This window comes from Musa acuminata, chromosome BXJ1-5 (assembly GCF_036884655.1).
Source record: "Musa acuminata AAA Group cultivar baxijiao chromosome BXJ1-5, Cavendish_Baxijiao_AAA, whole genome shotgun sequence".
NCBI lineage: Eukaryota > Viridiplantae > Streptophyta > Magnoliopsida > Zingiberales > Musaceae > Musa > Musa acuminata.
Window position 1 is genome coordinate 47,012,663 of NC_088331.1, and position 14,232 is coordinate 47,026,894.

At 40.7% G+C, this 14,232-nt stretch overlaps 2 protein-coding genes across 8 annotated transcripts; one reads left to right on the plus strand and one right to left on the minus strand.

The window, feature by feature from the left end:
* Positions 1 to 196: 196 nt before the first annotated feature.
* Positions 197 to 4,480, minus strand: LOC135674736 (uncharacterized). 7 transcript variants are annotated; one of them, XM_065184862.1, is made up of 5 exons: positions 4,206 to 4,480; positions 2,221 to 2,362; positions 1,901 to 2,076; positions 1,277 to 1,808; positions 197 to 1,193 (listed from the first exon to the last, which is right to left on the minus strand). In XM_065184862.1, the coding sequence occupies exons 4-5, from the start codon at positions 1,594 to 1,596 to the stop codon at positions 359 to 361; spliced, it is 1,155 nt and encodes a 384-aa protein (XP_065040934.1). In that variant the 5' UTR covers positions 1,597 to 1,808; positions 1,901 to 2,076; positions 2,221 to 2,362; positions 4,206 to 4,480; the 3' UTR covers positions 197 to 358. The 7 variants fall into 7 exon arrangements, with proteins under 7 accessions (XP_065040934.1, XP_065040932.1, XP_065040935.1 ...); XM_065184860.1 differs by having other exon boundaries at positions 2,221 to 2,488; XM_065184863.1 differs by having other exon boundaries at positions 1,906 to 2,076; positions 2,221 to 2,509.
* Positions 4,481 to 8,017: 3,537 nt separating this feature from the next.
* Positions 8,018 to 13,817, plus strand: LOC135674737 (uncharacterized protein At5g19025-like). The gene is made up of 2 exons (XM_065184864.1): positions 8,018 to 8,778; positions 13,620 to 13,817. Exons 1-2 carry the CDS (start codon positions 8,057 to 8,059, stop codon positions 13,657 to 13,659), a joined length of 762 nt encoding a protein of 253 aa, XP_065040936.1. The 5' UTR covers positions 8,018 to 8,056; the 3' UTR covers positions 13,660 to 13,817.
* The last annotated feature ends 415 nt before the right edge of the window (positions 13,818 to 14,232 follow it).

Genomic DNA, 14,232 nt, shown 5'->3' on the forward strand with positions numbered 1-14,232 from the left:
ATGAAAATCAGACTCAACAGAGTATTAACCCGTGGAATAATAGGTGTGAAGGTCATACTCAACTCAATACAAAATGAGGAGTAGAGATGAAGGGCATGAAGTTTATCCAACAAAGATTCAAAATGCAATAGGGATTCACTGGGAAGCGACATAGTGCAATGGACCGTGATGAAACAATTTGAGCCAATGCAACATATGAAAAAAAATTTTACCTTCTTAACTCATAAAGAGAATGAACAAAATAGAATATCCCGTATCTCTTAATTATCTAACAAAAAGTTCAAAAATAATATGAAAAAGGCACAAATGGCAAGCATGAAGTAAGAGTACGGCGACCATCAGACCGCCGGCAACGCCGTCATTCCCACTTGGTTTGAATCGTACCCGTGTGCTTGAAGTCAACTATCAAGGCCGAGCTTCCATCCATCCTCCTCACCACAAACCTCTCCACCAACACGTAGCACCCAAATTTCTTCCACGGGCTCACCCCTCCGTACTCCTCCGACCTCTCCACCTTCACTTCACCACCGACCCACCCTCCCCTCCCCTGCTCCCACCTCATTCTCTCCCATACCGGGGAGCTCAGCCCCACCCTCTCTCCCTCCAAATCAAGCGGCTTGTACCACACCACGGCGTCCTGTCCACCTGCGCCGTCTCGCGTCGCCTCCACGCCACCCAACACCGCGCCCTCCGCCCCAACAGTAGCCTTGACTTCCACGGTCCTCCGATCGCCATACAAGTTCTCGCACGCGAACACCTGTTCCCAGCGCTGCTCGAGGGTGATATCGTAGAAAGCCGAGCGCTCCATTTGACGCCGCAGGCTATCTCCTTCCTTCACGAACACGCAGGGGGCGTACCACCTCCCCACGACCAAACCAGCACCACCTGCGCCTGATATCGGCAACTCCAACGCGGGCGTGCGGGCACGAAGGGCTTTGTCGAGCCCCCAGGCGTCGGTCAAGTCGAAGTCCGTGTGCTTCGAAGCATAAAGCTCCCAGTACTTACTCCTCAGTGGCCATGGAGCGAACCCATCCGGAGCTACGGACTGCGCGGTGAACCTGCCTCTATTGCAGACGATCTCCACCTGCTGGTAGATGTCCCTGTGATCGAACTCTCTCGGCTTGACATCGTTGACGCTCCGGCAGAAGCAGCATGTGGTCATGTCTTCCTCCAGGGAGCATGTATACGCTTTCCTGCACATACAGTCGAAATCCAACCGACATTGTTGTGAGAAAACTACGGGAGGGAGGGAAGGAGATCGAGAGAGGTGCGCCACCCTTTCTTTTTGCCCTTTGCGACGATGACGTAGTAGTGATTGGAGGAGAGCGATTTGTCGAGGACGGGGATGAACAGGGCCGGCAACTGCCATGTGTGAGAGCCCTCCGTGTAGGTGATGGTGAGGATCCTGTTCTGGGGGAAGGGGAGCTCTCGAACCCTCGTGTCTTCACAGAGCCCCCAGCAGCATGAGGGGTTTGGTTCAGCTCCCTCGTCCTGGAGAAGCAGATAGCCTGAGTTGGGCCCTGCCGGTGGTGGTGGTTGAATGGCGGCAGCACCAGCAGAGTTCTTGAAGACGGAGAGCGGCCTCGTCGTGAACATCTCCTCGGCCCTGGTTGTTCCCGGAGATGAGGTTTGTGGAGGTGAAGATGGCTCTGGTACTGCTACTAATACACCAAGATCTCGCGTTTTTTCTCCGATATTTCACAGCAGATCTTTCAAATCTTTCGTCTGTTATGGAAATATCTGGCTGTGGCTTGTTGGTCAAGATGTCGTCCATTGATGAAATCTTCTAAGAAGCTGACCTTTGGTAGCTGATAACAATGCCGTGGCGCTGTGAGGAAGCGACAGAGATCTGTCGGCATCATATTTAATGCTTCTTTTTCTGAAAATATTGACATCTAACCTTACAATTTGAGTCATCGTAGCATAAGATGATTGCTTCTCGTCTTCATCTTCGTATCAGAGAGGTTCTATCTGCATCTTCGTGGAGATGGTTCCCAAACAATCAACCGCAAGACAGCTTCGAAGAAAGAAATCGGTTCACCATTCATTAAAGCAACATGGAGAGCTTCCTAACAACTGCTAAAAGAAGAAATAGTAAAAGGTCAGCTTCTTTTGCTTGCGAGGTCATCGTTATACGGTCCGAGAGAGAGGGAGAGACAGAGAGAGAGAAGCCTAGACAAAACCAAAGAGATGATGATAAGGTTCGAAAAGTCCGCGTACTTGATATGAGGTGATGGCAGTCACTGGCAGCGCCATGCGTTCAACAACATACCGGAGGATGCGCTCATCTCTCTCCGTGTGATCGGAGCGTTGACCAGCTTCCCTCCGAGTTGCGTCTGAGAAGCTGCGGAGATCACAGAACCTGCACCAAACTAATGGTAGAAGATAAGCCACCACATTAAAGACCTGCTTGTTTGTAGTTCCAGCAGTCTCTCATCTTCACATGGAGCTCATAGTGCCGGAGTCACGATCGACGAGTCTTAGCATCCTAAAATCCGAAACATGACAGCTGAAATAATATTCAACAATGTTCAATGTAAAGCAGTATCGAACCTCCCTTGGATAGACCGTAAAATGATGAAATAATATTCAACAATGTTCAATGTAAAGAATTGTTGCTGCAACGAAAAATCCAACAACTAATTTGTCAAAGAGGTTACCACAAGAAAGTAAAGAAAGCTCATGAAATTGATGAGGCAGATAATAGAAAACTCTTATTTCCTCATATTTCTTGAGGATGCCAGCTATATATTTTGAGCAACTAAAATCCTCATCTAAAAGAATTATTTTTGAAGTAATAAGAACTAATTTATTGACATACTTTTCTATTTTGGAAAAGAAATACAAACCCTTCCTGCATCATTGGTCCAGCCACACAGGAAAAACATCAAAAACACACAACACCTCTGCTAGCACAACCTTACTATAATCTCCAAAAGAACACTCATCCATTTGTTAATAAACTAAAGGAATCCTTATGCTTTCACTCAAATGTCCCAAATAACAATGAACAAATAATAGATTTCACAGATATAACAACATGAAAACAAATAAAGAGAAGTTGAAACTGTTTGTGTGTAGGAATTACTCTTTCTTTTTTTATTCTTTATTTGATTATAAAATCTGAAAAAAATGATTGATGCCTTTTTTTAAAGTTACTGCTCCAAAGTTCTGAAGCTAGACTTTTTTTTTTAAGAATACAACCTTTTGAAATTTAGAAACTTAAAGATGCAATGATAAGGAATCCTAAACACTGGATCACCTCCAAAGTTCTGAAGTTATGAAGCTAAATCTTTTCTATAAGAAGACAACCTTTTGTGATTTAACTGAAAGATACAATAATGAGGATTCCTACAATGAAGACATTGGATCACCCATAAAATATTATTATTATTATAAGTGAGATCTTGCGATAAACTGTCAAAGTCTTTATCGAAAAAAAAAAGATAACCTTATAAGATTAACACTATGACCCATTATATAGATTAAATAAAAAAAGAAAAGATTAACACAATTGTATTATCAGAATTCGACATGATTTACATGTAAAAAAGTAACCTTATAAGAAATTGTGACGTGGTGTACTGTACAGTCTTTACATGTATTATCAGAACAAGCATAGGAAGTCTTTATCTTAAAAAATAGAAAAGTAGTTAGATATGTTCTCCATTGTTCCTCCGTGCGAAAACAAGTTCAGTCATCCTCAAGCAGCCAAAATGTTTTTTTTTTGTCTCTCATAGATTATATTATCCTTCACACTCTCAATTAAAGTGGTTCAGGGACAGTAGTTCAGAAACACATCCACAACACAACCTATTAATTCTCTTAATTTAGAGGTATATTGACTAATCATTTATCTCGAAATTGAAGATTATTTGTGTGTAAAAAGTTATTAATTCACGAAGCATTCAGTCGAACACTTTGAGCTCATATCGGGAGACGTGAACTTTCTGCTGATCCGAAAGTCACCTATCACATATTAGAACCCTACAGTTCCAGTAATGCTACAACATAAGTGTTGATTTCACATGGATTTGATCGCGGGAAAGAACAAGAACGCACCACCAAGATTCAAGCCATTCGAAATCAAGAAAGCTGAAAAGGCAAGAACACCACACCACCACCTCTTCTTTGCGATATAAGATGCACGAACACATAATCTTGAGAAAGGCAAGGAACATGGGGAGGCGAAGAAAGGGACGGACCTGCCTGGTTCTTCTCGGTGAGACCGGACACGATCCACCGCCGTCGTGTCCGCATCGGCCCCTCCACCCTGGATCGAGGCACAGGAGCAGACCGATCTGACCGCGATCGCGGATAAGCCGCACGCCACATCAGTCTGGGGGCACCCTAATCCCCGGAGAGTACCCACGCCTCGGGAGCCCACAAAGCCCTCCCATTCTCCCACATCCAAATGTGGCTTGGAGCCACCGTCACCCTCCCTCATCGACGTTCCATCGTCCCAATTTACTTAGGTCATTCTCCTCGATGCCAGCGCATTCTTGGAAGACGATAGCTTTAAGCATTGAGCTGCGCTGCACATGCATCTCACGTGATACGTTTTCTTCTATTTGGAACAAGATGCTAGTGGACTCATGTTGGTTTGATTTGGTTCATTTCGATTGGACCCGGTTCAGATCGACCGGTTGGATCCAATCTGATGGCTATGATTCTTTCAGATTCTACTAATGTAGTGATGAGAAATCTTTCTTTATCCATTATTTTCATTGTATTACTCCACCAAATACAATTTTGACCAGTCAATGCTTAAACAGACCAATCATCTCCATCGATATATGCATTGCTTTAGCAAATCAGGATTAGAAAAAGAGCATTATTATATGATGTAAGCACATTGACTCGCCTGTAAAGGTTTCATCGAGAAGTACTCGGCCATTCATATTGCCCGAGAGAAGAAGCAGCAGCCACCATTTTCGTGTGATCATCACACTATAAGAGGTCTAAGGTAGTACAGATCCGTAAACTTATGAGCCGTAGAAGGAGCAGTAGCCATACACCGACTTCCCATCTCCATCTCGTCTTCTTCATCAGTGTGAGGAGGACGAGTATGGCGCCCTCATTTGAGACTTTCCATGAGTGGCAGCACAGGATGAGTGAGAGAGTATATGTGTACGGGAAGAGCCTATAGGACTAGGCGTACTTACGGCGGCAAATGAGCATGGTGATGCAGATTCTCATGATGTACAGCTTCCCCTTCTGTTGCCTCACCATCCTTCTCCACTTCTGCAGCCTCTCCATCCTCCGCCAGTTCATGCTGAACTCTCCGAGGAAGACAATAAACAGAAGCAGCAGCATGATGGCGATATATATAGCCGAAAAGAAAGGAGAGAGACAGAGAGAGGAACCTTTCCCCATCTCTTGTCCATGATCTGTTCCTTGCACTCGGCTGTGGCTCAGGTTGGTGATCATCTACAGATTCTACTCCTAGTCGCTGTCCGAGGATTGGTGTATGCCAAGGGCGTGCAAGACGATTTTGGACCGGAGCATCGAGGGACCCTCTGACTGCCAGCTTCATCCCGTGTTCACGTGCTACCTTTCTCGCATCTTCGTCGGTCCTTTTCGCTGCCGCATGAAGCCAAACCGATCGTTGCCGCCACCGAGGAACATGAATGAGTTTTGACTTCTGAGCTACAGAGAGACAAAGAGAGAAGGAAGTCGGGTATGCAGCGAACGAGGTTGAAGAAGCATTGGAATATGATGCCTTCTGGCGCAAGTAACGCATGCATGTTTGTCTATGTTGGTCGTATATATCCCGAGAAGGGTTGCAATGAGAGTTACTAAGCTTCACGTAATTGTCATTTGTGCCTATCAATCAAAGCAATCTGTAGAACTTCAAGAAAATATCAAGAACTGCACCTGTGACCACTGATGTTGATAGACTTTTGACTGCTATTTGGATTAGGGTATTGTTTCGGATCAAGCTCAATTATTATAAGAACAGATTCATGTCGAGGACATAGAATGATTGAGATATTATTATATCTTCAAATTTTACATGTTCATCCTCAACTATACAAATATATATATTATATATTATATATGTAATCATATATCTGGACTGCTAATTATAGATCATGATCATCCTTTTAGATGCATGGGTGGATCTGATCGGGTGATGGGCCCACCTACTGTTCCACTGCTGCGACCGGTGGGTCGACGACGCGGTACGAGTTCGGATTGGACCCCACCAGCTCCTGTGTGATGGATTAGGTGTGGGTCCCGGGCCATGTGAAGGCCGTGGGGTGACTCGTGGCTTTGTCCGAAGAGTGAGACTTGGGTGGCCTACAATTATATTTGGTGCAAAATAAAAAAGAAAATATTAATAAAAGAGGGAAATTTTGGAGAATTAGATTTTGATTGTTCGATGATATGGTTATAATTTTATATTGAGATATTCTTTGTGATATGATAGATATCAAATTGACTTAATTCGAACATTTTGAACTAAATTATATATATATCAAACATTGCATATCTATTTGGATGGATGATTGATTCTATGGGTTATTAATGGATATACAATATCAATAATTGAGTAATGACAGTGGTACGACCTCATTTAAAGACTAATTAAAATCTTTTGTTTTGGGGTTACAAAGAATGTTTGATAAGGATTCAATGATGATTTATTAACATATCAATCAATATTTGATTCTATCACATCATCATCATCATCAAGTAATAATCATGAAAATACATATGACCATATCCACTGTTTTGCATGTAAATCTAGAGGTGAGATAACACACAAAATATCGCTCAATCAGCATACATATGTGTGTGTATATATATACATAGAGAGAGAGAGAGAGAGAGAGAGAGAGAGAGAGAGATGGATAGATGTGACGCAGTCTGGAAATTGGATCCACACAAGTCTTGGTTGAGTTATTTTGGTGGCATGTCAATGTCTAATGGATGTTCATACATTGATAAGTTCCTTTTGTATGCTCGACAAAGAGTATAACTCTCTCTTTATAATATATTCTAAGTAAACTTAATTTGCTAAACTATAATTAGGGTGTGCGTTAATTTGAATGAAATCACATCTAGAAAATTAGATACACAAGAATAATTTATTCAGATTAAAAATTCAGTAGAATTATTACTCATTGCAGCTTCAGAATAGGCTGATGCTGGGCTGCCTCGGACCTGAATCCAACATAAAATCCAGCCCATGTCATATCTCCAATTAGAACCGTGACTGAACAAAGCCATAGATGCCAACATTCTCTTTCATCCCATCGTCAACCTCATTGCAGCAACAACCAATGATGATGAGGGAGATGTTGTCCAATTCATTTCCTTTGACTAGCAATCGTTGTTCTTCAATGATAATTCTAAGTTTATCCAATTAATTATATTACTTATATTCATTAAAATATGATAACATTAGATTGAGGGTCCCAAAACTTAGTTGAAGAGTTTGATAATATTATGAAATTAAAAAAAGCATATTTATCAATATAAATTTTGATGATCGAATTCTCGAAAAAAGTTCTTAAGTTTTAAATTTTTTCGCAAAGCATTATATCATTTTATCATTATCTTTGCTAAACCACCGTTGTCACTTTTGGTCGTTGGTCGCTCCGAGACACCCCTTCCCCCTCCCCCTCCCAGAAATCGATCGCAAGTGAGAAATGATGGGGAGTGACTTACCCATGCTAATAACCTCCATTGTCAATTCGGTGGGATTCGATGGGGATCACTATGCCTTCGTCACGAGGCAATCGATGTGACGGAGAGGGACAACCAACTAAACAATGGTGTTGTCTAAGGGTTGGACAAAGGTGATGATCGATAAGAATAGAATGATCATTTAAAAATTCTTTCGGTCATTAATCTAATTTTGAGTATATATATATATATATATATATATATATATATATATATATATATATATATATATATATATATATATATATAGAGAAAGAAGGGTAAAATGGTAAAAAAAAGGATGAGAAAAAAAAAAGAGGAGTGCAAACTGGTTAGAGAAGCACGAACAATAACAGAGAAGAGGTCTACCTCAGCACACGTAATGCTCCGTTCCACCTCCACCCCCTTCACCACCATGCCCTCCCCGTCATCCTCCTCGACCAAGCCCATCAAGCGCCCATCCACGGCCTCCCACGGCGGCCCCGGCGGCAGCCTCCACCATAGCCTTACCCCGAGCATCGGCATCTGTGCCTCCTGCAAGAGGTCGCCGTCTGCCGCCACCCTTGACCTCCTCATCCTCCTTCTCGTCCTCTTCTCCTGCGCCTTCCTCATCGTCTCCTCCCTCGCCCACCTCGCCCGCTCCCTCACCGCCGTCCTTCCCCCCGCCCCCGCTTTCTTCGCCCCCTTCCGCGACGCTCCCTACCCTTACCTCGCTGGCCTCCTCCTTTTCCTCGTCGTCTCCCTTGCCGCCGCCCATCTCTCCTGCCTCCGCCCCTGCCCCCTCCCCTGGTCCTCCCGTCGCCGCTGCGGCAACCCCCGCTGCCGAGGACTCAAGAAGGCCCTCGAGTTCGACGTCCAGCTGCAGACCGAGGAGTGCATCCGCTCGCCGGACCCCGCGCAATCCGCCGCATGGAAGGAGATCGACGATCTCCCCTGGAAGGGCGGCCAGCAGGGGAACAATCCCGACTACGAGTGCCTGCGTGCGGAGCTCAGGAGGATGGCGCCACCCAACGGCCGAGCTGTGTTGCTCTTCCGCTCCCGATGCGGATGCCCTCTGGCGAAGCTGGAGGCCTGGGGACCCAAGCGGGGCCGGCGGCACAAGAAGTGAGCTCCCTTAACCTTTTTCTCGCTCTAGCCCTTGTCTGATATCCTGCCCTCTTTCATTTTGTGATCCTCGAGATAGAGTATTGAAACTCGTAGATCCAGTTTGCTTAGTTGACATAAACGATGAAAAGAGCAATTGCTCTCATTAATTCTCAAGTATAGGTGAGTGGGTTGTCTATGGCTGATGGATCGATCATAGGGAATGAATGCTATTTGGTGAAAGTGAGCAAGTAAAACGTTGGATCACTCCCCTTGGACAAGGGGGTTTTCCAAAAAAGCAGAATTGGAAGTGGAAGGAAATTGCATTAAGCTATAACCCGGAGAAGGGACCTATTTCCAGGCGATCAGATCGCGTAGATAAAGAAGAAATTCTGAGGATTGGTATCGATCACGTATTTGAGCATGACCATGTATTAGAAGCTGGCGTTTTTCCATCCCTGGTAACAAATTATTTCTTTTTTCCTTTTCTAAATTGATTTCCTTTTGGACATAATAGACAATAAACTAAAGAACATAACCTTAGCTTTACAAAGACTAATTATCAAGAAAGTAACAGGAATGACAATTTTGAGATGGATGTTCCATTGCTTGCAAGACTTGGTGAAATAAGCTGAAAGTATATTAACATATAAGTACTTCTATGAATTTTTCCTTTGTAATTCTGACATAGATGATAGAGGACACCATGTCGGATTTGAACTGAGAATTAGATGCTGGTTTCATGTCTGTCTTTGTGGAATTTGTGTCTTTATAGGCAAAATTTACGAAAATGTCATGGATGTTATATAGACCCATTTGGAACTAAAATGATGGGGTCTCGGATGCCTTCTGTTCTAGATATTTTCTGATTGTTTAGCTTAAGGGAATTCAGTGGATTATCAGAAAGTATTCACTGTTTCTAGAGCACATGCCTCCTCTTAGTAATAATTACTAGATCTAGAGATTTCATGCTGTAATGGTATGCTTATGATCTAAAGCATGATACTGGAAGTGGAAGCAATGTTGCATGTATTTGAATGGAAGAGTCGGATTAGGACCTGCACGTCAGTTTTTGGCTTCATAATAGGTAAAGGTAAGGTCTGAAACCAATACAACATGGTACTATTGAATCTATGTTTGCCTGGACTTCATAATAGTCCAAGATTGCAGCTTGGACTAGTTTGCTTGCAAAATAACTCCCAACTTAAAAATTCAGGATTTGCATCGGGAATGTAAAATGACTTCCAAATGAAAAGCTCAGAAGTTCTTTTGTAAGCTGCATGTGGGATGTTGAGGGATATGGAACGGCATCACAATTCATTACTCATCAGGGTTCATCTGCTCATCCTCCACCATGACACTCATCAGTAATGATGGCTTGTTTGATTCCCTTCCCTTTGTCCTTCCCTGCTCCCTTATTCTCTTTTTGCTCTTCTCCATCCTACCCCTTTCTTCTTACACCTGTCACACTCTCCTCCTCCCTTTTCCCTCCCTCCTGCTTGAGCACCAATCCCACCTCAAGCTATCCTCCCTCTCTCCTCTCTCCACGTCGACCTAATCAATTTACGAGGGGGAGTTTAATCACCTAATTTATAGAGTTTTCATATGCATTCTTTATAAAGACAGCCAAATAGCTAAGTTGCAAATCTGAGTTCCACATGCAACAAATCAAACAGTGTTGTTGCAAACCCTCACAAGACCAGAAAATTTCAACAGTAATGTATTTTTAGCTATTGCAACTGCAATTTTTTTGCAGTTTGTAGTCTTACATGTTCTTACAAACTCTTTCAAGTCTAATTTAAAATGTAACATTTTAAAAATTTCACAGATATTTTGTATTAAAGGTTTGATAATTAATGAGAGGAAAAAAACTATATCATGTTTTTTTGGTCTCTTTGGCTACTTATTTGATGAGAGCTAACACTTATTATACTAATTTGCAATTTTGGTTCTCAAAATAACTGGTTCTCAAAATGACACTAATTATACTATATGGATACTTTTCTGCGGTTGAAATTCCATCAGGGATGATGGCCAAAAGCTAGGTTAATCTGGATGCCAAAGACTACCATGCATTCCTCATTACTTTTGACGGTCTTCTTTGGCATTTTTTCTTTGCCCAACATATTGACTCGAATTTGCTGGGCTTCCTCATCGAAAAGAAAAAAATATATATCTGACCTTCCTTATTGTTAAGTTAAATGGTTGTTTCTTGACATATCTGCAACTACCCTAAACTATTCATCAATCTACTTATTCTCGAGTGGTGTTACCCACAAATTTGAGAATGCAGTTCTCTTATTGTAAACCATCTATGGTTATCCTCTCAGCTACACTAACTTTTTAGTGTGTGCTGCTTCCTGACAACTACAAACATTTAGATCATAAAACATAAACCATTTTCTCGTATTATGTGAACATTATGTTCTTTAATATGCCCCTTTTTACTGCATATTGTACAAGATCAAGGAAGGTTTTTTTTTGTTTTGCTGTTCGAAAGTTTGCCAATCATTGTATTATGTAGCCATTGTATACAATGCTTTTGCCTTCTTTATGCTAAGAGTGGTGTCAATTATGTAGATAATGACAGGACAATATGGATGTTACACAAAAAAATCAGTGATCAGCTACACTTAGATTGCTATTGAGTTGATTGATTCAGTCAGGATTAAAAGCAATCCACACAAAGATTGTGGTTAAGTAAAGAATAAAATTATGAGAAAAAAGAAGTAGAAGTATTGGAACTGATGGGATAGCATACAGGGCCAATGACTATAGCTTGATTACACACATCACCCTGGTCCTTATCTCAATTGGTCGTCTACTTAGAGAGACTGATATATACACTTTGTTGCTCTGGCTAGCGTGCTTTGAGCTTTGAAGTTTGTTGAATCAGGTTGCTTTTGGATAGGATTTAGTTGGTTGCATGCTAAAAACTGAAACTCAAAATTATCTTAGCTTTACCCAGATGAGCCTAAACAAACTGGCTGGATTTGGTTTCATCCATTTTCAGAACTTCAGTTTTTTCTTTGTTTGTAGGAAGACACTTAACACGTGTATCTTCACTCATTTTTTCTTCTCCAAAAGTTGTTCCTTGCATCAAATTAGTGAGATACTTAGCATTGGGTTTTCAGCTGCTTATATTTTCAGTCATGGTATGGAAATTGAAGATCCCAAGATTCATCATCTGATTATTGGCGGAAATCTGTAGTATGTAAACCTATATTTATATGATTCATATTACATTATATTTATGTCTGCACATGAATGTAGATGTTGTCAAATGGACAAATAGATTGAGCCCGTATTATTCAAGAAATAATAATGTTTGTTAGCTATTTAGTTGTATTTTTTTCTTGTTTAACCAGTAAATTGTATTATTGATTATCCTTATTAAGAGGAGCCTTAAGTTATTCTTTATTTTTCTTAGTTAATAATGAAATCATTCAAGTTGTCTATATCACTTAAAATGTCTCTTTTTAGGGGAATAACGCCTGATATTAGAAACACTTGCTTTTTCTCCATGTCATTGTTAAATCCTTTTGTTAATCCTAATTCCTTGGTTAATTTCACCTCTCTTTCTAAAAGCCTCCTCATGATCATCATAATTGCAACTATATACATAGAACTTTTATGCACAAGTCTTCTCTTTTATGTGAACAACCTCTCCAAAGATGAACTTGATGCAACTTTTAGCCAATAAATTGATCCTTGTTACAAAAATTGTGTTGTTTCTATTATCGAAGGGCTATCAACTTCTTGACAGCGATACAACTTGAAAGTGAATTGTATTTGAATGACAAATACAAAAGAGGGTAGGAACTTAAATTGCCTCTGGGCATGGTGTTCCTTGCTTAGATCGATCGAACTTTTGAAAATTGTTGCAAGAAAATTTATAATTAGCATAGAATTAATTTTTCGAGGGCGAGCCCTGGTGCAAAGGTAAGGTTGCTCCTTTGCGACCTAAAAGACCAAGATTCGAGTCACGAAAACAATCTCTTTATTAGCCTTCCCCAAACCCCGCATTGGCTGGAGTCTCGTGTATTGGGTACATCCATTTTTATAAAATTAATTTCTTTTAGTTCTCCAGCAACATAGGACTCCTGATGAAATAATTTTGCTGTCTTAAGTTTGTTGATTCTTTAGATAGGTTATCATAGCCCTTTATTCTTTTTCCAATGTTCCTGAATTATTATTGATTCTTGTAATTATTCGGTTTGATAAAACACTGATCCATTTTTGTAATAATTCAATTCATGAACTGAGAACAGGTAAAACAATATCTTAATCATAGATTAATTTTTCTTAGTGACTTCAGAATTTTCATTGTGAGATCGATGAGCTTATGATCCTTGTAATGACTCATTGAAACCTTAAATTCTTCCTAGTCATGTCCTCATTTATTCTTCTGTTATTGTCATCCGAAGTTCCTCAGCACAACTCTCTTGCTTTGGGCGAATTCAGCAGTCCTACAAACGAGTTTTCTAACTTTAGTTGTCGGTCATGACAAATCTGTAAAATAACTGTTTTGCTGCTCCGTGTTTTCAGAAGAGGAACTTATTGACTGAAGGCAAAATCTGAACTTCCTAAATGATTTTTTTTAGTATGATAATTAGTGCATGTTTGAATATTATAGGATCATGGGAAGATTTTCTCATCGTGTAAAGTTCAAACACCTCGTAAGAAAATTGAAATCCTTTCTATAAATCTAGCCGACATGGTATCCTTCAGCAGTTGGTATTTATCTTTCTATGCTTCACATTGCTTTTCCACAGGAAACTAAATTGTCTCATTTAAGTTTGATTGCATCGAATCATCGTTGTTTCTATTGCTGCTCCGAACTGACATCACGATTGTTATAGGGTGCCGGCAAACTTGGCCATCGAGGGAGGAGATCGGTGATTACCGCCCAGGACTCGTCCACCACCATACCCGTTACCTGGTCACAAACTTATACTCTCAACTCTGATCATGTCTAAATCAAAGACGACCAAAGCAGGGATTCCTGTCATCCTATAATGTTCATCCGGCATAGGATATTCTTCATCCAGATTGTTGTGGTACATAAATCCATGCAACTTGATGCATAATAAATTACATTTGCAGTATTTGCTTGCCTCTCAAATTCCATCATTTCCATGCTTAATCCTTAGCTCCTATTTTTCTGTCTGATGTTTCCATTTTGCTGCTGAGATGGTATTTTACATTCCATAACAATGATTTGAATCCATACTCATTGCTTTCACGGCCCTAAAATGACATGTTTGCCCCTCCAAAATATTAAATTACTCTCATTAGCACCCTTCCAAAATACTCAATCATTATTGATTGTAATTCTTAATGAGGTCGATAAATATATTAAAGTTTTGCTCATAAAAGTATTTTTTTTATCATTTTCATCGAATTTTTGATTTTTTGAAATTTTAAACTTAAATACAAAAAAATTACTAATTTAAAATAATATATATGTAATAG

Coding starts and splice junctions, on each gene's coding strand:
- LOC135674736 (XM_065184862.1), bottom strand. CDS start 1,596: ATGTTCACGACGAGGCCGCTCTCCGTCTTCAAGAACTCTGCTGGTGCT. Junction 1,194..1,276: donor GCAAAGGGCAAAAAGAAAGG/GTGGCGCACCTC, acceptor CTGTATGTGCAG/GAAAGCGTATACATGCTCCC.
- LOC135674737 (XM_065184864.1), top strand. CDS start 8,057: ATGCTCCGTTCCACCTCCACCCCCTTCACCACCATGCCCTCCCCGTCA. Junction 8,779..13,619: donor CGGGGCCGGCGGCACAAGAA/GTGAGCTCCCTT, acceptor CGATTGTTATAG/GGTGCCGGCAAACTTGGCCA.